The sequence below is a fragment of the Hipposideros armiger genome, unplaced genomic scaffold (genome assembly GCF_001890085.2).
Source record: "Hipposideros armiger isolate ML-2016 unplaced genomic scaffold, ASM189008v1 scaffold_46, whole genome shotgun sequence".
In the NCBI taxonomy this organism is placed as follows: Eukaryota; Metazoa; Chordata; class Mammalia; order Chiroptera; family Hipposideridae; genus Hipposideros; species Hipposideros armiger.
Window position 1 is genome coordinate 2,107,320 of NW_017731396.1, and position 22,905 is coordinate 2,130,224.

General features: G+C 46.4%; 1 protein-coding gene across 1 annotated transcript in view; it reads right to left on the reverse strand.

The window, feature by feature from the left end:
* VPS13D (vacuolar protein sorting 13 homolog D) overlaps positions 1 to 22,905 on the reverse strand; it is a 299,465-nt gene that overhangs the window by 51,231 nt on the left and 225,329 nt on the right. Inside the window, exons 60-61 of the mRNA XM_019639700.1 lie at positions 16,150 to 16,282; positions 13,187 to 13,382 (exon numbers count right to left, since the gene is read on the reverse strand). Of these exons, the coding sequence (XP_019495245.1) occupies positions 13,187 to 13,382; positions 16,150 to 16,282 (329 nt within the window). The remainder of the gene's footprint in view (positions 1 to 13,186; positions 13,383 to 16,149; positions 16,283 to 22,905) is intronic.

Sequence of the window (22,905 nt, forward strand, 5' to 3'; positions counted from 1 at the left end):
TACAGCTAAGATGGTGAACAACAGCTCAACCTGGAGCTGGGCTGCTGTGAGTTGCCAATGACGGCGTAGGCTGCAATGGAGCTGCAGTGGGCTGCCATAAGCTACTGTGAGTGGGCAGCAGCTGGCGTGAGCTGCTGTGAGCCGCCGTGAGCGGCCCGGTCCAATGGCCGGCAAGCGACTGCCTCACCTGGGAAGAGCGCAATGATAATATCAACGTGGGCCAGTGAAGCGATGTCCTCTACAACTAGACTGAAGAACGAAAGGACAGCAACTTGTCTGTTCCCCTCCCCTGATTCCCCAATGCTGTTCCCCTCCCCCAATTCCCCAATAAAATCTTAAAAAAAAAAAGTTTAAAAAAAACCTAGGGCATATTAGGCCCCAGTAAAAGTGTCTTTAAAGTCTCTCCCTGGAGCACTGTGCACTTATCACAGGGTCTGTGTGAGTCCAAGTCCCAAACGAATTGCCAGCCTGGATGTCACTGTCCCAAGAAATCCCTCCCTCGCCCCATGACACCCAGAATTTCCTGGGAGTTGCAAAAGGCAACAGGAGCTCAATTTCTGGAAATAGGACAAGTGGGAAATGAGTTATGAAATGAACATTTATAATCTAGAGAAAGCTCATTTTCAAAGGCTCAAAGCTTTACAATAATCTAGAATTATCTCTGCTTTCATTATGCAGAAACCATGAACTAAAGGATGCCTGATGAAAACAATGCTTTAAAGGGCTCATCATACCTCTCTGGAAATGAAAGAAATAATTTTTTCTTTAAACTCTAGCCCTGAATCCGAGAGCACTTTTTTTTGAACAGACACTGGGGACCCCGACCTACATGATAACATCGTTGTGAGCCCGTCCTGGCGGGAGTTACACAGATAAGCCCCTGACGGTTCCAACAGCCCCACAGAAGGGGGTCTGATTCTACAATTCAAAACCCTTCAACAATACTGAACAGCGGACTGTCATGCGTCTGGAAAACATAACCGTTTTTGAAGAATGCTTTCCAAACCACGTAATGCTTTTAAAGCTGTTTATCAAAAGAGCTGGATGAGCCACAGTGGCCTGAAACCGTCTGTCAGCTGTTACAGGGTCGCATGCCCCATCCTAATTTCCGTGAAGGCTCCATCATTCTCGGTTGTCCTGCCCTCGGCAGACAACAGATGCCAATGTTTGGAGACATTCGCTACATAACTTTTACCCGACAAACCTGGCTCCAGGACAGATTTCCATGTCATGTGGGGCTTTTGGCTGAACTCTGCTCGAACCCAGAGGCATATCATTTACAGCAGACACTAACAATAGTTTGGGATCACCTGCTCTTCACAAGTGAGTTCAGAGCAAGTTCGTGGCCTCTGCACACCTTTTCCAGTGGGGTTCTCATACACAAAGGCTGAGAGCCCAGGTGAGTTCCTCCACCCAGCGATTCCACCCATGTGACGATCACAGGTTCGCAGGGCTGAATTTAACTGTCTATTGTGTGAAGAAAGAGAACGGGAAGGACAAAAGCCCAGCAAAGCCTATGAACTTGACGCAGCACTACGGCAAGTGGTGAGCACGTTTTCAGGGACAGGAAAAAAATAAGAGCTAAAGACATAATCCCTGTTTCACTTACGCTCAACATCCCGCATTCAGAGAGAATACGGACCCGGATGCCATTTCTTGAGCCCTGACTATACACCAAATGTCAACCGCAGTGCTTTATATACATTGTATCATTCAATCCACACCACAACCCACTGCCGAAGGCATGATTACTCCCATCGCATGGGAGTCAAAGGAATCTCACCTCAGAGTTCTGAATGGGGCGGGCAGGGTCGGGGAGGGAGGAAGACTTGCTCCAGGCCACAGCTAAGAAATAGCAGTGTGATGACTCAAATCCAGGCTGTCTGACTCCCCACCGTCCCTCTGACCTGGGGTTACAGACGTGAGAACCAACAGTGCTGTGGGGGCCCCTTCTCCATGCCTGCGAATGCCTGCTTCCTGTTCACATTGGCCACCATCGGGTCCCCTTGCCATTTCTTCCCCAGAACCGAGAAGACCTGTAATTTTATGTTATTTCCACGGCTCTCTCTGAAACAAGCTCCTCTCTTTGAAGAAAGACCTCTTGCCCTTGGAGTGTCAAGATAAGAAAACTTTCAGCAACTTCCCTTGGAAACTACAAAACACCCATCAGCACCCAGGATCTAAGTACAGTCGCTCACCAGCTGCCGGCCCCTCTGAATCGCTTTTATGGTTCAATGAGGGGTGGTGACAGGGCCGTGTCACTACTGTGGGGTGTGCGATTTCTTTCATGTTCCTGGGATCTGACAAGAGCCTTCTACAACCTGTTTCTTTACAACACACAGAATGAGAGATTAAAGACCAGTACCAGACTTAACGCTGGGGTTGGGACTACAAGCACTTCTCTCTAGATGCATTCTAAATCTTCCTGGGAGACAAGGGCCACTGGCCGCCTAAGCAAGCACTGTTCAGAAATTGTGATGGTTCAATGAAATAACACATATGAAGTACACAGAACAGTGCCTGGATCATAGTACAGGTTTAAAAACGTTAGCGCGACTGTGACTGCTGTTTATGAACACCACCGAACTTCAAGGGTGTTTTAGTAGAAATAATGATACGGATTTCAGCGAAACCACGTTAGTTCAGAGTTACTAGTTGGAGGGGGAGGGGAAAGGACATCAAGAAAGGATGAATGAATTAGTGAAAAGTCTAAATTATATTTATAGGACTTCTGATTAAATATGACAGATTGAGTCCAGAGACCGCTCTGAAGTGGAAGCAAAGGGATACAAATGGCATGAATCCAAAAGGATAAAGAGAAGGTGTCAACAATATTTTAGAAGCTGAAAAGCAGATGGGCAAGTGGTGCTGAAACGTAAGCCTGAGGGAGTGGAAGCCACAGAGCAGTGTGCTAATTAGCACGGCAAAGCCCTCAACTTCACAAAGATGGAGGCACGAGAAGCTCTGAAGGCCTGGGGCCTAAAGGGGCCAGGGAGGCGTGTGTGTGGGATGGTGCAAACAGGAAGATGGGTTACAAGTCTGGGTAAGAAGCAGGGGGACCTGTAGGTTCCTCTTTTGCCCCCACTCAGCCTGCTGCTCCTCAGCAGAGACTGGAAGCAGCAGGTCCCCACGTGACCCTTCCACAGTAAGGCACCCCGGCCCCACACAGGGCGTCCCCAGTCCGCTTGTTAGGGCCTCGTCTTTACACGGGAACAGAGCAGACGGTCAGGAATCACCAAACATCTGGGAACCGTCTCTATTCATGAAAGAAAAAGACCAACATGAACAAATGGAAGAGACCCTGAAGTTAAGTAAGCACGAGGGCATTAGCTGGATGGATCTAGAGAGCAACCAGTCCAGACCGGAGCCGGAGCATCGAGGGGAAGAATTTCCTAGAAAAATACTGACACCGATAACTTACTTAATACATTTTAAACATACAGAGAATTTCTGGATAAGTTAGTAATAGGCAGATAGACTTTTTAAATTTTTTTTTAAAGAAGTTACTAACCTCAGAATAAAAGAAGTTGAAAGTAAATAGGAGTTTGGGGGATAAATTGGGACTATGCATACAGGAAAACTAAGCAAACAACATAAAAGTAGTTACTAACTCCAGGGAGAAAAAACAAACCCAAAAGTGAAAGCAAAAAGGAAACAGAACCATAGTAATGTATGTGGCTTCTCTGGGAATATTATTTACAGTCATAATAATGTAAAAACTAAATATTGATTTACCCAAAAGGGATGATATAACTATTGAAAAATGGGGAGAGGGAACATGTATGTATAGCAATAGGAAGTAAAATGATACCAAGAAATAGTACTATACTAATTTTTTTAGAAACATGGAGGTAAATACCTCCAAATTGAAGAAACAGCCAAAAGTGTAGAAAGTGGTTGCGTCCGGGGAGCTGGAATCAGAGAGAAAGGAAAGTGGGGCAGGGGACTGCTGGTTTTTTTTTTTCCAGGTAGACATCTTTGACTTTGAAAAGTGTGGATGTGTTTATTTTGATAAAATAAAATTTAATTTGAAAAAAATAAAAAAATTGTTAGAGTGAGATAAGGTCAAAATCATAGGTTTTTAAAAACTGTGTCCTTATTAACTGTAGATCCTAAATAATATTTAGTAAAAACATATACGGTATGTAAAGAATAACAGAAAAATCAAGAGATCGTTAGCCAACTGTAAACCATTAGTGAAACTATAACGACTTGTTTGGAAACAGCTGTGATGGACCTGGTACTAAGGCAGAAAAAAATGCCTGTATCTGCCAAACCTCCAGCGTATACCATCCCACACAAACGCAGCTTGTTGTTTTCAAGAACAAATAGTTAAATCGCTAATGAAGGGGTGCTTCAAGAAAGCTATCGGAACCTTGCGTTAACCAACCTGTAGGACTATGTTAAGAATATTAGCCCCCAAACAGCTTGGTGATTCTCAAGACTCCGGAAGTCTTCAAAACAGTCTGTCGTCAAGTATTTAAATAGCCTCAGCACTTAGTACCCATTGTATCCCTGGAATGCAATAGGTCAACACTTAAACCAGCTAATCAATTTCCACCGTCCATTTGCCTATATATGAACGAATGTGTTTTCTGAGCAATTGGATCTAAATATCACAAGGTCAGAACTGGCTAAAATGAATCAATGGGGCCCCTCGATAGTTCAAACAAAACCGTAAAAACCCTTTGAGGTTCACACCTGTTCACTGGGGACGCGAAGGATCGCTGCACATGGTGACTTGGCCTTTAACATCTCAGGAGGCGGGCAGGTGCCAGTGAGCAATGGTGCTGCCTGAGCGGATGAGTGGTCTAGGGAACAGCCTGCCCTCCTCCCACACTGGCAGCCTCAGTGAGCCTGCGCTGGCCTCCACCTCGCCCACCACCTAACCCACTGGGGTTAGCGGGGATTCCTGCGACCCATTGTCCACATAATGAGAAGTTTTGCTCCTTTGAAGTTTTCTGCGGTCCTGGGATTTTATGATACGGCTTGAGTCACCCCTGCCATTATCTATGTTTGAAGTATGTTTGGGGAAAATCTACTAGGGAGCTGGCTCTGGTGTTAACACAGAACAACTGCCTCATAAAAACGGCTTTCTACAAGAGTTCAAAGGAGCTTATCCAAATATTGTGGGTTTGTCCTGCTCCCCCAACTCTGCCAGGGTAGAAAGCTGAGGTTTGGCCAAGTCAGCTCTGACACAGATATACCTTCTCGATTTCCTGACTCGGCTCCGGGCAGTGCTACCACCACCGAGTGGCCTTTTGACGAGAGGGACCTCGCACTTTGAAGTAATCTGCCCTGCACTTACCATGCTGCGGAAGTTAGAATTTACTGGGACGGTAGGTTAAGGTGAAGGACTAAATTAGGTAAATTATTGGGAGAGGTCTTTCTGATATGTGATAAAATCTTTCCAACTGTTACTTCAAGAAACCCAGTAAAAGTCAGAAGCAAACCAGGGAGGCTGACAACTGCTGGCAGGAAGCCAAAGCGAAGCATCGCGTTACAGTATCTCCTATAGTTTAATCCACATTAATCCCCCTCTGCCGATAGGTGCTATTCATCAGCGGATGATGGACCATCGCCATCTCCTCAAATAGAAAACAGCCCGGCGAGGAAATTAACCAGGTACAGGTAGTTTTGGCTGGTGGCATATTCATGGAGGCTCAGGAGGTGAGAAGGGTGGCACTGTTTTCACATTTCTGCAAATCTCTTTACATCGCGCTTAACAGAAAACAGCTGCAGTCTCTTATCTGCTCCTACAGTCAATCTGTTGAAACATCACACCTTGTGTAGCTTCTGGAAAACTCCACCATACATTGATTAGAGAATATTATTATAAAAGTAGTTTTTTTATCTATCTACATATGAATTGACATATAAATATATAAAAACAGGCTTGACCTTATGGATCCCTGAGAGGTTCTGGGGTTCCCCGGGGCTCCCCAGACCATATTTTGAGAACCTCTGTTCTAAAAGTACTCATATGTGCAAATTTAGTGCTAATTAGAAATCAGTTTCCTCCATGTATTAAAGTAAATCCACTACGGATACAGATTAGTCACATTGTTAACCTGATTAGAGTTATAGAAACCTGATATAATAAGTGTTTCTTTTAGAGTATATTGTGATTAAAATGTTTTAGTGATTCAGTCTTATTTTCTCCCTGTTTGACAAATGAGTGAGAAACTTATTAAGAACCTGTCTTTGAGAGGCACCCTGGCAAAAGAGTACTAGATAAAGGTACTGGGGTAATGAAATAGGGTTAACTGTAACGCCTAAACCTACCTTTTCTTCCCCCAAAGGTTATAAGCCTTTACTTGTAATACAACAGTCTTCAGTTCCCTGCAACCCACTTGTCCTCTGTGCATCTCAGAATGACCTTACAGTCGGAAGCTCTCTGGGAGCAGGGAATTTGAACTCAACCCTAAATCCTCTCTTGACGGGAGACTGCAATTTCATCCTGAGCCAAGAGGGATGAGTCTTTAAGGGGCAGCCATGACAGTTACAGGGTAGTCATCAAAACCTGAAAATAAACAAACCTAATGCCTTTGAGGAGGAATTCCATACACGGTAAATGGTTTTTCATGCTTCTCTGATGATGCATGAAATACAATTTTTTTCCTCAGGAAGCAATACACTGTTCTGTTTCTCTTGAAGTTCAAACCAAAAATCTCAAATGCACATCTCATGTATACAAGACTGGGTGTCATTCCAGAGTCTTAAAAATCAAGTCCCTCAACAAGGCAGGGACTATGGACGGACAACAGCTTGATTATTTCATTTTTAAATGGAAGAACCCAAATCAGAAAGCAATCGAACTTTCCATTCTATCTTCTTTGAGCAAAGACCTACTGCTTGAGACACAAGGACTGTACTTTAAAGATATACACGCATAAAGTCAGTTTATTTTTACTTTTGGAAGCAGGATTGTACCGTTTCCATGAAGTCAGTCATCTCTGCATGCCAAAAATGGCAAAAAATAGACGCTCTCCTTTCAAGAAACGATTATAAAGTACCATGACCAAAAAAGTGGTTTTCTTCCCTAACAGATAATCTTGCATAAAAATGAGTCATGGGATTTCAGAAGTGGAAAGGTTTTCTCAAATATGTGTGTGCAGGAACACACACACCTTCCGTTTCTTTCAGCAATGGATATGAGCTTTCCGTAAGTTCTGCTATAATGAGAATGGCACTGTCTGGAGCTTTTGAGTGAAAGGGGGGCACAGTATTTGGAGTTCAGCAAGAGGGAAGAAGTCTGTGTTAGAAAATAAGATTTCTCAGCTTGCATTCCTGGGAGACGAATTTTCACTTATAAGGAAGGCATGAAGGACTGTCAAGATGAAGTTCATCAGCTGAGTTTCAGACCCGAGTGAGGCAGCCGATGCCATTAGCACAGCTCTGAATGTTATTAGGTCTTCCGGGATTGCTCAGGAGTGAGAAAATGGCCCATCTTCCTCCAGGCATTCTGTGGAAAGGTCTGCTCTGGCAAGATCAGGAGGTCAGAAGACATGGCTCACACCTCATACACACCCAGGGGTGAGGAGAAGACAGATCACGTGGCCGCCTCTGTCAAGTTCTGTGCCACTTTGGGGCAACAAAAGAGAGAGACGAACAGTCCCTTTCAACAATAACTTTTCAGTTTCCCGACAGTCGGATTCTCTCTCATGATGAAACTGGTATGTCAACCAATGCACTGGCTGCCCTACGCAGTAGACAGTTACCAAGCCAACAGCCATTTATGCTCAAACATAAGAAACTGAGCCTCTGGGTCAGACATGTACCAGGCTCCGGCTTTTCACCCTTCCTGACACACATGTCCTTCTATCGATGCTGCTAGAGTCCACAGGACTCTTCTGGAAGGAGCATGTTGGACTCCTTAACCAAGCATGAGGCAGCAGCCACGGGACGACATGGCCTATCTTTCTGAAGGGTTAATTTTATTGGGTAGTAATGAAAACCACTTTCTTATTAAAACAAACATGGGATAAAATGCAAAATTCATTTACAGTTTCAAGACAAAACAGAAACATTCCAGGAAATGCTGGCTTCGCTCTGCCCCCAGATACATGGGCTGTCAGTGTGCTCTCCTCGGCCCGGGATGGAAAAACTTGAGAGCACTGGTGTATCCTAACAAACATTTAAATGTCTGTTAAGTTTTTACCTTTAGAAGTTCCCTAAAGGCTCAATTCAAGCCAAGTCTGCCTGACGTGTTATGTATAATACCAAGAAGAGCACCCGGCTGCTTTTAGGGGCGAATAATTCAAGGCAGGCCTGCCGGCCTAGGACGAGAGAGCAGAGGAAGCACTGCCTGGGTTCCCTTTGCTGACTTTTTTCTGACCTGTCCAGCCCGCCGGTACTCAGCTCTGGTGGCCCCAAAGCATCTGAACCCTTTTATCCCAGAGAATCATGGGCAAGACGCGAACACTTTAACAAAAAGAGCTTTTCTTTAAGAAAACCCACTTCAGTTTCACGTCTAAGAGGCCATTAACGGAGAGTGCCTTTAACAAATTTTGGGTGGTGTCTCAGGGGTGTTTTTACAGGAAAAATCAAATATGCCCACCATAAATCTTTTCTGTGAAGTCAACCGAAAGGTGACTCAAAAGTTCTCGGAGCAACTGGAATTTCCATCTCCGTGCACGATACAAGGGTCCTGGGATTCCAGAACGCGATCAGAGCCCTGACGGCTGTATTCCTAAACACTGATCTGTGTTACCCTTCAAATGCCCCTTCCTCCTTATCTAACTTAAATAATGAGATAAGCTCCAACACCCCTGAGCTTTGTTAAATCAGTTTAAGTATTTCAAGCTTTGCCAATGCGCTCCCACCCCCCCTCTCCCTCCATTTTGGGTCTTGACTAAAAAGGTGAAGAAATGTTTTGGAGAAAGCCTCAGGGCCCAGCTTCATAAATCTTCGCAAGCCACTTTCCTAAAATCCCAGGCAACCCAATGCCTGCAACAGATGGCACCGAGAGAAAGAAACAAGCAGACCACAGCCCAGCTGGACGCGCCTCTTCTCCACGGCGTTTTTGCCTCTCTTCTGAGATGGCTGCTCCTGTGTCTGTGCAGCTTTCTACCCAAGTACCTTTTCCAATATCACCATCAAACCCCACCACACAGGCCGAGAACGGGGCCCGCATCCCAGGGGGTGCCCTGTTCTGGCCTGTCTGTTTGAAGGGTGGCAGGGCTTTCCTCCATGGTTTCAATGGCACCACAAGTGCGACTGCATCTGTGCCATGTTCCTGAACTTGACTTGGGAACAGACAAATGTGGCCCAATACATGGAGACTAGAAGATGCAACCTGAGCCAGCAGAATGCTGCCTTGGAAGAGGAGTCTTATTTCAGTTCCAAACCACACATACTTGTACAGTTAACAAATGCAGCAGGGGATACTGGTCCACAGCAGTCATGTGGAGGCCAAAGGCTCGGCTGGCCCCCACCTCTTCTCCCCCACCCCCACCTGCCTTCCCCAGAACGATGAGATTGCATGGGAATTTCAGAGAAAAGTTGGTGGCTGTCCTTTTGGAACGCCTGCAACAAGGAGAGGAACTTGGAAGTATTTTCATCTAAAGGAACTTAAGGAGGGGGGTTCCCTATAAATAAAGTCATGCTCAAATAAACACAAGAAAGAGCCAATGTTTCCTGTAAGGGCACTTTTCAGATGGATTACTGGAAGGAGTATTCTTTCACAGTTTTATGGCTTACTTTGCTATCATCTGCTTAAAATTTGGGTCATTTAAAACATCGATGCTAAGATCTGAGCCTTCACTTGGATGAAATATTACAAAGGAGGCAGAAAGTCTCATTCCAAGAGCAGACTCAGAGGCAGAGCTCTTGGACTCCTGGGTTCTATTCCTGGCTCAGTCCCTGGGCTCAGGTCAGCCCTCGGTCAGAATCTCACTTCTAATCCCTTCAAATCATTTGTTAGTCCCTGTTGTCTAAACAGTGGGGAAAAACCCTGAGTAACACCCCTGGATCCTGTTCAATCAACGGGGATGGCTGGAGATGGTTATAGCTCACTTCCAAGAAACCGGGGTGATTTATCCCTGAGTAGAACTATCATGCTCCTAAGGGATCACAGTGTCATCAGAACAAACCCTCCCAGCACTGAAACATTTCTCCACCTGCGTGAATCCCTGTGCTCCTTTCATGTCGTTCAAAAACAATATCACCCAGCCTTTTATAGTTCTTTATAGCTTTCACATTAAAATAACTCTGGTGAGGCTTCAAACCTCTGAGAGGTACAATAAATAGCCGGGCATATTTATCCCTAATTTATAGATTAAAAAAACTGAGGCTTACACAGGCTAAAAGACCGACCGAGGGCCCAAAGCTAATAAGGAAGGGGGTTGGGACCCAGATCTGTTGTCTCCCAAGACAAGTGTTCTTTGCTCTCTAACATATGGACATTCATTAAGCGCCCTACTTTTGGACATCTAGATAAATGGTCTGAGGGAAATTGGCTGAAGTGTATCAGAAGAATTGGTGTTGTGTTTTCAGGGCAAGAAGGGTGGAAAGGCAAATCTCTTGGAGGCCTCCCGTTAGCATGGGTCTAGCAGTGCCCCACTCACCTCCCAGACCTTTGGCCACGCCTACACCACTGCTGGCTCCTTCCCCGGCCTTTGAGCTTCCATGTCCACAGGCATGTGACTACCTGGCTGTTCCTCACTCATCATTTCAGCTTTTGTTGCTAGGAGGCGTGAATGGCTAAGCAGACAGCTGTTCTGGGAAATCTGCAGTTCAAGTTCAATTAGACTGCCCAATTACTGTTTGCTTCAAGGCAAAGTGCATAGCTTCTCTGCACCCATTTGATTCTCTCCTCTCTTCACCTGGCCAACTCCAACCTATGCTTCATCTCAAATAGCACTTCCCTGGGGAAGCATTTCTTGACCCACTGACCATAGGTTAGCCAACTACCCTCTGCCATTTGCCGTCTCACAGCACCCTGTAAAATCTCCTGTGTTATGACCACAATTACAGCCAATAATTATTTATATGATTATTTGTTTTATGTTTGCTGCCCCACTTGATTGTAAGCCCTCTTGGACCAGGGACAGCATTCCTTTATATCGCTTCTGCTATCTTACCAACCCTGAGTTCTTAGGGACTTTTCAGTCAGTATTTACCTACTGAAAATGAATGAATGACACATATATGCTGGCTGACACTAACTGGGACCTTCTATGGCAATGCTGAAATGCTGAACAACTCGTAAACATGACAAGAACACCTTTCTTTCTGTAGCAACCATTCTGTGCCTTTCTTGTGCTCCTAAAAAGAATACAAAACTTTATGGAGATTTCCAAACTGACATTATAGAAAATTCAAGAGATTGCTTTCCGGTAAACATCATTAACGCTCACAGCACAAAATGATCATATTTACAAATTTTAACATGTACACCTCCATCCCTTGACCGCCTTGGGATGTTAAGAATAAGGATGGTGCTTTCGGAATTCTTCGGGGACGTCTGCGATACTCACGCTTCATTAGGTCGCATTGTTCTAACAAAACACTAGAGGTAGGATTCTTGGGCTTTGAGCAGACACGGCAAAAGGAACTGGAAATACTTTCGAAGGCTCCCTACTGCCCCTCCCCCCCAACTCCATAAATGCTTCGAAATATACTCAAGGATTGTTTGAGCTCTGTAGCTGAGAATAGAATGTAACTTAACTAAAGTAAACTCGACGGATCCTTTTTTAAAAAGCAGCTGCTTCCAGATGGAAGACATCCTGGCAGAGCGTGTTACATGGTCCCAGTCTACAATCTCAAGCATTTCCCTACTGCAGTACTGTGTCATCGGTAAAGTTTCCTGGTGACAGATAAATGGATTCATTTTAATTGGGGACGATTTCACTTCAAATCCTAATTGAGGGAGTGCTAGGGTGTGGACATGGCCCAGGCCCTCGGCATTCCAAAAGGGCACACTAATTCACTCAGGGAATATCTGCTAAGCAGGCAGCAGCAAAATCCTTCTGGGCTTAAGTGGGGTCCAGCTTGGCTAGGAGCTGTACCATTCATTATAGCCTTTGTTGATAAGATCCCCAATTAGTCACTCTGAAAAAGGGAGGCTAAAATAGGCCACAAACACAAAGAGCTAAGTTACAGGAGTTGGATTCTGTGGGATTTGGAGCCATATGGGCTGTGGCTGGTTTCCTGTCTCAGCTGGTATCAAGGCCAGACAGCATCCCACAGCAGAGCTGCCAACTTGCTCGGGGAGTTTCGTGAGGAGGCTGGGAGACTGGCTGGCACTTTCAGGTTGAAGAACTAAGAAGGGACAGACCCACGTGGTGAACCACGTCAGGGATTCAAGAATGATGCCACGGCGCTCAGGAGCAAGACAGCTGACGGCCTGGCAGTTTTCTTAGTGGGCACATGGGGGGTCAGTCTCGTTAGTTTGGTGAACAGGGGAGGTTTGTAAGGATGCAATCCTGTTTCTGGTCCCTCTAATGAAGAAAAACAATTACACACACACACACACACACACCCACACACACAGTATATACAGATACATGGATAGACACAGGTATAGATAAAGATCTGCAAAATTTCATGGCACATTTTTGTGCCTCGTTTTCATGTACTTACATTAGGCAAGTTAGAAATTTTAGCTATGTGTATACAAATATTAAAAAAAAAAAATCACAGGCCGGCCGAGTGGCATGTTGGTTAAGAGCTGGCTTGGGACACCAGCTCTGAGCATCAGGGCCCTGGTTTGGATCCCACATGAGGACCAGTGACGCTGTGCCCTCTACAGCTAAGATGGTGAGCAGCAGCTCGACTGGAGCTGGGCTGCCGTGAGTCGCCGGCAACAGCGTAGGCTGCAGCCCCTGCTGCAGTGGGCTGCTGTAAGTTACCATGTGTGACCGGCAGCCAGCGTGAGCGGCCGGCAGCCGGTGTGAGCTGCCGTGAGCAGCCGTCCAATGGCCAGCGACCGATCTGCCTCACCCGGGAAGAGCGCAATGATAATACCAACATGGGCCAGTGAAGCAACTTCTCCACAACTAGACTGAAGAACAAAAGGACAGCAACTTGTTTGTTCCCCTTCCCCTGATTCCCCAATAAAATCTTAAAAAAAAAAATCACATCATTAAAGCAGAAAGTATATTACTAAACATATCAGTATGGACTAGGAGAGGCAGCAGACCTGGGCTAGAAATTGCAAGTCCCTCCCCCCACGACCACTGACCTGGGGCCACTCAGTGTGGCTGTGTCTCTCACCGCCTGGGCTGTTTCGGACGCGAAATCCAGGGCACCTGCCACTGGCTTGGTTACAGTGCCAACGAGCCCTTTCCCAAGGCCGGATATGAAACCGCTCACACCCCCTTCTGTTTTCACACCTTCCACTGTCGAGGTTATCACACTGGTCAGTCCACCAATGATACCTGGCAGGAAAGACAAGGGCTACTGTAACCAGGCCAAGGACAAAAGCAACAGCATTTAAAGCTAAACCCCCCAATTCTGTGCACCTGGCAAAGTAACTCAGGGACATTCTGTCCATCTCTGGATAGGCCACAGGCAGGCCAACCGAAGATAGAAAACCAGCAGATATGTCCCTTAATCTGGAGTCAGAGAATATATATTATATATTTGTCAGAAGTATAGTATGCTTTAAAAAAATCAAAGGAAAGCTAAGAGGCTAACAGTGGGACTTTTCAATTCCAGAGCTGGGGCAGCATATGGGCTATCAGGGAGGGGATACAGACAGCAAGATGAAGTCAACAGACTAGAAAGTAGGGCTCTTGGGGAACACTGGGGTCCCATAAAATGTAAGGCAGAGAGATAACTAAATACAGACCCTCAGTTTTCAAAGAACACAATGACTGGGCAATGGCACCAAACGTTTGAAATGGGGCAAATGCTACCACACACTGCTGGAATCAGGTGTAGGCAAATCAGAGCAAATGAAGAAGCCTTGATGAGAGTCACCCCAAAAAGCTGCCAAAGCCAGCCAGGACCCTCACAGGAGTCGGTTCAAAAGACCAACCCAGGTCAAAAAGATATTCCAAACATTTTGAAAGTTGACAGCGGTGACCTTAGAGAGCCTCAAAAGTGGCCAGAAGTTGGACAAGGCTGGCGAGGACACGGGCTTGCAGGAAAGAAGTGGGCTCTGTCCAGGGAGCATTTCCAGGATTTGTGCCAGGGACACTCACAGGATGTTTACCCTTTGACGGTGGGGGTGTGAGGAAGCTCTCTAGGCTCTTCAGCTCTAGTGAGACAAATTGGTAAAGGAAATTCCTTGGGTGAGAACGTACTAACAATTCACAACGTTCCTTCTGGACTCGGGGTCTGTTTGCTCCAATGAGGCAATATCCATTCCCCAACCTTTGGCACAAAGTTCATGGCAGAGACAGAACATGACTGAGCCTGGGTCAAGCAAGGCCTCCAGTCAGAACTGAGCAGGACGCCCAGTTTTGAAACCAAGGCGACTATTATCTTTTAAGGGTTTTTTTCATCCTGAAGAAAGAGCTCACTCCAGGCTACTGCTTTCCTAGAACCCAGAGATAAATGGGTCTTCTCTGGATGACGCTGCTGGCTCCCCGTCTTAGAATGGCCTAACCGTCTCCTGCAGATGCTGCACGTATCATCAGAATGACTTGTGGTTGGAGGGGAGTTGGAGACCTGAAACCAGTCACCCCCTTTCTCGGCACACTGGCGTGTCCATCTAAAAAGTGAGGACAGCCATGCTTTCTCTCCACATCCCAAGGATGCTGGCTAGATAAAGGCAATTATGCATAGCAAAGCATCTATATCATTAAAAACCAGTCCTCTATTCATCCAATGCGCCATCATTGCAGTTACTAGAAAGAATGATTAAAGTTTTAATCCCAATGATTGCTCAATAATCAGCTTTCAAAGTACGCAAACAGATTAATTTCAGCCAAATTCTACTTCTAGCTTGATGTCTCCTTGGGGGCTGCTCCCTTTCCAGTTGGGCAGGCCCAGGAAAAGCAACGGCATTTTGATCCAAACCTCACCCTTAGGAAAGTCGATAAACAAAAACTCTGTCCTAAACACAGAGAAATACGATTTTTTATTATCTATATTCCTTCTTCCTCTAAATGCAGATAATCAAAACTTCATCAGTCTTGATATGAATTCTGATCACTTCAGACTATTCCTAAGAATCTGGTACAAATAGTTCAATTTAGTAACCATTACTAACGCATGAGCTATCTGCCAGGTTACCATGAAAAGTACTAGGTGTAAAGGTGAATACAAAGTGGTCTTGCTGCTTTCCTGGCCCTCACAGCCAATCAGAAAGTAAGACACACACAGCTGACTACATATGCAACCCAGGCTGCCACGTGTGCTCTAATCATCGTTCATTCTAACTGGGGACAGTGGAGTTAGGCAAATGTCATCTGAGTTGGGACTGATAGGCTGAGGAGGATTTTGACAGGCAAGGAAGCAGGCGGAAGGCGGAGCACAGAAGGACCGTGAATGAGCAAGGCCCCGGAGGCATGGGGGCAGTATGGGGCTCCGGGTGGCTGAAGTACAGCGTGGCCAGGGGACAGTGGGTGGAATTGTTGGCTGGGTTTACATTTCCAAGGGCCCTGCACGCCACACTACGAAGTTGTTGAGAAAAATACAACAAAGGGCAAATGGGTCAGAATGAAAGCATTGACAGTCAGAATTCAAACAAATTCGGAGACTCAATGCACTTGTGCCATCCCCTCCATCTCCTGGGCACATGGCTTTACAATCCCTGTGCATGTGCAGGTACATATACGAGACTCAGAAACATCTGGGCCACAAAGCTGGCAGCCAATTCCACATGTCCCTTCCTATGCAAGGGATGCTTAGGGAGCAGGAGGCAAGTCTTAAAGCAGCAGTTCCACATTCTCAAAAGGGGTTCAGCTGATTACACCTCAGGACACTTTGGGAACAGAAGCCAGAGAACAGGAAGGAACTGCAATTGCACAGCGTTTGGAAAATGAAGAAGATGTTCTCACAGGCTGTACCATTTCAGCTGCAAGGAGGATGAAAACATCATCAGCTCAGAAGGCGATGGCACACCAAGGTACCAAGCCAGGGTCTGCACTGCTGTCAGCTTTCTCTTTCTACTTGCAGTTGGCTGGGAGAAGGGGCGCCTCTGAGGGACTGTGGCGAAAGAGCCACTCCTCCACAGCCTGACCGCAGGTGACTTACCATGAGCCAGGCCGTGAATGCCAGCGACCAGGTGCTCACCACTCGTGGCTGCGTGGTACCTTATATACTCCCGTTCCGACTGATGTCGACTGTCCATCGTCTTCCCCAAGCCATCGGATAATGTCCCCGCAAACTGCAATGAATGAAAAACAGAAGGAAAAGAGCTTTAAAGCCGTAGCAGTGTTCTTACTATTTTATTTATTTATTTATTAAGAAGATTTTATTGGGGAGTTTGGGAAGGGGAACATTGTTTTTTTTCCAGGACCCAACAGCTCCAAGTCAGGTTGTTGTCCTTCAATCTTACTTGTGGAAGGTGCAAGCTCAGCTCCAAGTCCAGTCGCCGCTCTTAATCTAGTTGCAGGGGGGCACAGCCCACCATCCCATGCGGGAGTTGAAACGGCAACTTTGTTGTTAAGAGCATGCGCTCTCACCAGCTGAGCGGCTGCTCAAGGTTCCCTGTTCAATCTTAGTTGTGGGGCAGGCGCAGCCCACCATCCCATGTGGGAAATCGAACCGGCGACCCTGTTGCTCAGAACTCCCTGTTGCTCAGAACTCACCCTCTAACCAACTGCCTAGCCCGACCGGCCCCTATTTTAATTATTTTAAATAAATACCTTCCCTTGCTCCTGAGACTCAGGAAAAACACCAATGGAGAGAGACATGAACGGCCAAATTACATACACTGTGTGTCTGTCCCAGGAGATTGGGTCCCAAGCATTGGACACGTATGAATTGTGGGGTGCTCACTGGTGGGCACAAGGTTTGCAAAACCACTACTGAAATCTATAATGACATTTACCTTCCTCAATACTACTGCAAATTTACCAAAAAGTAAAGGTATAACAAAAAGGCCTGGGGGAGGAGAGGCGAGCTTTGGTGTCCCACAAAGTGAGGACAGAGGGAGGCTCTCTGTTCAACAATCAGTGGGATACAAAATAGGAACAGTGGACAGCTGTGGCTTTACAGTTTGGTATCCAATTTTTAGAGGCAGCAATTGCCCTTCAGTATTGCCTTTTCTTTCACGTATCCGACAATTACCGAGCGCCGAGGTGCCTGGCCCCAGGTGTCAAAAGGAAAAATGAAGTATATGGACAGGTTAACAGGTTAGGTCACTTTTCATACAAAGTGGCAGATTTGAACTCATGACTTTAAATGCAAAATCCTCCCCCACCAATCAGAGAGAGCTTTTATTTACCTTGGCATATTTTAACTAGAGAAGCTGTCTCATTCATCAAAGCTGGATAAAAAGGACATAAAACTCTGTTTTGTCACAAGACAATTTGAAAAGGTTTAAAGTGACAGTTAATAAACCACAGGGTACTTATCCTCATCGTTCAGGCATAAAAAGGGAAGGATATCAAATATATAATTAACCTTCTCGGGAAGGATCTACCAAAACAAGTGGTTTAAGTGCCAATGACCCAGGACTAACCTTTTAGAAAACTCACAGGAATGCTATTCAGATATAAAGCTCAGTGGGAAGGTTCGCAGCAAACAGCCGGCCTTGAAGACCCAGGACGCTGGGCAGACATCGGGGCCCTGTTACATTCTGGTCTGGCAAGGGGGGTTACACAGAGCTGCCCTGGAAGCCAGCAGTCCTTAGGCTTCTTGACACTAGTGACAGGAGAAGGTGAGTTCTGGACATAGAAGACGGATAAGAGGAAGAAACAATTCCAGGTAAAGCAATGGTTCCTGGAATAAGATACAGGAACACGCCTTCCGTTTGCTCAGTCCAAATGCTTTCCAATCCAGGGCAGGGATTACTGACCTTTCTGGAGATGTAATCCCTATCATTATTTGCTTTTTGCCTTATCTTCTCCGTCACTTCCTAATTAGAGAACTTCAAGTTAACGAAAATTAATTTCACAGTTTACCACGGGATGTTGCAAAGCCAGCAATATGAATCACGAAGTGGGGGTTTTAGGAAGGGACCCCATCTGAGAGCCACGAGCCTGAGCAAACCAGATTCTAGTTCTCTCTCAACTATTCCAGGAGCTACGTGACCCTGAGCAAGGGGCGCCACCTCTAAGCCTCCCTCCCGACATCCGGAGAATAGTGACGGTACCGACACTGTCACGTGGCTGGAAGGGCTGGTGACAGTGGCTCAGGGGATGGGATCTAGTTAGTGTTCTTACTGTTATTACCAGTCAGCTACTAGTCCAAGGAGGTACATCTGCCTCATTTGAAGAAAACCTTTCGAAGATTTAGAATGATGGTCATTTGCACTAGGCTTTACCCTAAAAAAGAAAACCTTTCTTCCCAGCAGATAAACACCAGCCTCCAAAGTGACTTTCTGGAGTGGTACCATCTACAAAATTAGAGTGCTGGTTTCCAGAACGCTTTCCAGCTCTGACAGTGTGCGATCTACGATCCAAGTTCGAATGTCTCTATTAAGCACTCGCTCTGGGCCCAGCACGGACAGCGAGGACACAAACAAGCAGCGGCCTTGGGCCTACGCTCAAGGATGACAGCCTCGTTAAGAAGACAACAGCTCCATATGTGGCACAGCCCACGACAGGAACCAGAACGCAAACTGTTAGCACTCAGGAAGCGAGAGAGGGGAGGGGAATGTGACCCTGGTTTCCGCAAAGGAAAAAAAAAAAAAAAAAAGCCCCTGCTATTTTCTGGAATTCTGTAGGGTGCCAGTGCTCTTCACTCAGGGTCAGGGTCCGGACAAAAACGTCTCTCCCTGATGCCACAGAAGAGTGACAGGGGCCTATGGGAAAGCTGTCATCAGAAGCGCATCGCGAGTGCTTCCAAGGGCACATGGGCCACCTGAGGTGGTCCGGCAGTACTCAGGCTACTTGCGGGGTCTTATTTGTGTGAAAAGAGGTATTTCCTTGGAAGACATCTTAAGGTAAGGTCCTGTCCACCTGTTCTGGCAGCCGACTAGGAACAAATTAAAAGTCCCAAAATACTCCCCCCAAGAGAATAATTGAGGCAAACTGCCCAATACCAGCCCCTCTCCATCCACTACCCATCAGTAAAACAAGTTTAATGTCGAGGGTTGATGAGTGAAGCTGCACCAACAGCCTAACTGCCCACTGGTTGTGCTGCAGCGGCCTCGAAGCCCCCAGAACTGCCTGGTCCTGGGGATACTCTGGACAGAAACACCACACTGACCTCAGGAGGATGCCCTCAGAGACCACTCTTCCCTGAAATGCCAGATTCCTCTGTGGGCTTCTCAAGTGCCTCTTCATTGCCATGAAAAGGTGCCTGCATCTATTCAACTTCCTCTAGGACTTTCGTCTGAATTCCCACTTCTCTGTCTATAAAACAATTACCCCTGCAAGCTGAGTTGTCCTTGGTCACTTGTGAGTAAAAGATGTAAACATATTAACAGGATATGATTACAGAAGTCTTCACCCCTAGAAATGAGATTTTGAGAACTCGGAAAACTTGGGAAGATGCTGAAATCTGTGATCCAGCCAAACCCAGGCTGATGAGAGGTTAATCGGATTTTACGGAGAGAGACGTTTTACAGGAACTAAACCAAAGCCAGCCTGGTGAAGGGTCCTGTGGTCAAAGGCTGGGCCTTGGGCCAGTCCACTGGGCTTCTGACTGCTGAATCCAGGGCACCACAAAGCCTGTGGCCTCCTCTCTCAGGGTGGGAGCCCTTAGTCATCCTTAATTCCATCTTCCATTCCCCATCTCAGTGGGGAAGTAAATCACACCCCGTATCTTATTTCTCCCTCAAAGATAGGACTGGAGTGGGGCGTGATTCCAGTAAGCACTCGTTATGGGTGCCCTCTGGCACTGTCTTCTCTGAGGCTGGGAAGTGTTATTTCGCCCATGTCCTTGACATTGAAGATGACTGTCGAAACACAGCAGATATCCAGGTACAACATCACACAGGAGTGATGGCACAGGACATCCTTTGAATTCATTTTGCAATTTTTTCAGAGCTGATACGCTGTCTGGCATGTTCATGGATGATCAAAATGGGACATGAAGAATGGAGGCTGCCATTCTGATTATTCAGACACAGGGAAAGCTAATCGCAGAGGCCCTGGGGAGAAGCTGAAAATCACAAGAGGCGCAAGTGCCATCCAGCTAGGCAGCCAGTCAATAAACCCATCAATCAAATGTATACGGAACCCCTTCTGTGTGCCACGCAGGTGAATGAGAACCATAAATAAGAAGTGGTTTCTGCCTCCTCCTTTAAGGACATTCGTTAGGAGGTTTCTGTGTGGCAGAACAGAAAGACACTCACGCCTGAGTTTGAATTCTGACGGTGGCATTTTACAGCTGCGAGGTCATAGACAAGTAATGTAATTAATTTCTGCGAGCCTGTTTCCTCATCTTCAAAATGGGGATGAGGAAGTCTACTTACAAGGATGCCGTCAGGGTTGGTTTAATACATGTAGAGCACTAGATAATCCATGTAAAGTACTAGCACAGAGCCTAATACACATGAGGCCTTCAATAAAAACACTATCGAGTTATCTGAACTTCAATTTCTTCATGTGCGACAGGGGAGCAATCGGATCGCACAGGGCCGCTGTGAGGATCAAGTGAGATGGGGCGCCTGCGAAGCCCTTGGCAGAGTGGAAGCCAGCGTGGAAGGAGCATACAGGCAGCAGGGCAGAGAGCATGTGCCAGGCTCCCACACTGGGAAAGGACTAGCAATTAGAAGGAAATTTGCAGATAATTTGTAACTCTACTCGGTATAAACATTACCTCAACGCCAGAAGCAGCATTTGCAGAGACTTAAGTCACTGTGGCTCATTTTGTAGCAATTTCAAGTCCACCAAAACTGAAGGCTGCAAGTGAAGGCTGTCCTCGCTAAAATGAAGGGTTCCAAGGAACAGAGCGTCCTTCCGAAAACCTGCTATTATACTTGCAAAGACAACAGTGATTCCCCCCATCCTTTCACTGAAGGGAGGAGCTTCACACACTACGCTTGTGAATTCTGGCCACAGCCTGAAGCCATTAATTCCTGTAAGGCTGTATTTTCAGCCTCAGGGTAAAACTCTCAGAGGAGCTTCAGGGTGCCAGTACTGCTGCACAGCGGACACACGGTGCGTGTCAATACCCCACCTTCCAAAAATAATCCCATTGTCTACAGAAACAGAGCCACTACAAATTAGGCCGGGTTTGGGGCTGGGCTCAGAACAGATGATTTTATAAAACCGAAATTCAAGTAGAGGCTGGAATGGTGCAAGAGGAAAAATTCACACTGTGTCCCTCTGTCCCGTCCTATCAGTTTTCCTGACCCTTCAGGGTATTCAGTCAGCCTGGGATGCCCAAGATACTTGGCCAGTGTAACAGGAGCCTGGGCTTGAATTGCTCCCCCTCGCTGGGGTTCTCCTTTCAGCTATTTACCTAATGGAAATTTCCTCTTTAATATCCTTGCTCCACTGCGTAATTGCTGGTGACAGTAACTTTCTTGTCACCAGGGCAGACGGTGACCACGTATGACAGGAGAAGGGAGAGAAGTGACAGGACCGCAGTATGAGGGAGGGTTTTGTATTCTTCCGAGCAGAAGGCTGTACAGCTGCACATCTCAGCTACCAGCACAGTTCCTACTCTGACCGGCTACGCTTGAACGTGTAAATTCGGAAAACCCAGCTCTATGCTGTGTCTGTACGTAAGGGTGATGTGAACTTTGTGGGGGCTGTCCTGTATAGTCAGCCAGGCGGGGGGGCAAACGTGTCAGATTCTTATTCTATCACTTACTAAATATGCACCCTGGTGAAAGCTGCTTCACTTCCTTGAGCCTCAGTTTACCCATCTGCAAAAACAAGGACAAAACAAAACAACCAGATATTCTCCACTCCTAAGGGATGCTTGGAAGGGTTACGGAGATAATGCAAAACGCTTGGCACAGTGTCTGGCACACAATCCATCCATGTTTACACGTTTCTTAGAAGTAGTCTAGAGGCCCACACTTCAGTCATGTCCACCTCTGCTGGTACCCGCGTAGGAAAACCTCCTCCGAGTCACGTAGGACCCAAGTCACTTCTGAACTAAGGTCTTCACCTCTTTGCTCTGTTTCACGTTGTTAACAATAGCCGGAGTTAAAAATGACTGTTGGAGTGTGAGTTTTGCCTTGACGTTGAAAAAAAATCCCTTCTGTGACACTTGTGAACAGGGAAGGGTTAAAGGAGAATGTGATCCAACAAGCAGTGGGTATCTGTCACAGATACAAGGCAAAGCGAACAGCTAGCCTTCACTCGGCCAAATGGTGAAGGGGGCGGTCGGGGACTGGGGAGGGGAACTGAAAAAAGAAAAGGCATGGAACAAGCTGAGGTTTGGCAAGAAAGAGGCATTTTTGGAACCCAGATCTCTAGCCACTAGAAGTAAAGCAGGTTTGTTTTCAGTTCTACTTGGTTGTGATTATGTGTAGCCCCCTTAAGGTGAAGAGCGAAAGGGGAAAGAATCCAGAAGAGAGACCCCGAATGAGAACAATAAAGACATTCTAAAGCTGGGGCTGACATTCTACTCCAGGAACATGCCTAAGCCAACGACCTTGCTTCCCCCCCGACCCCCTTTTTTTTTGTCTCTGGAGATCTACAAGCCCTCCTACCCTAAGACATACACCATGTTGCTATTTCACGGATAAACACTTATCAGGCACCAGACACTCCTTCTCAGTTAAGAAACAAAGTTATCCAAAGCCACCCAGAATTATCTCAGCACACAAGGTCTAAACATAAGCAACAAAGTCAGACCTCAAGATTGTCCTGCTACTTAACTAGCCCAAGACACACGCCTGCTGAACTGGCACATCTCTCTGCTGTTCTGACCCAGCTG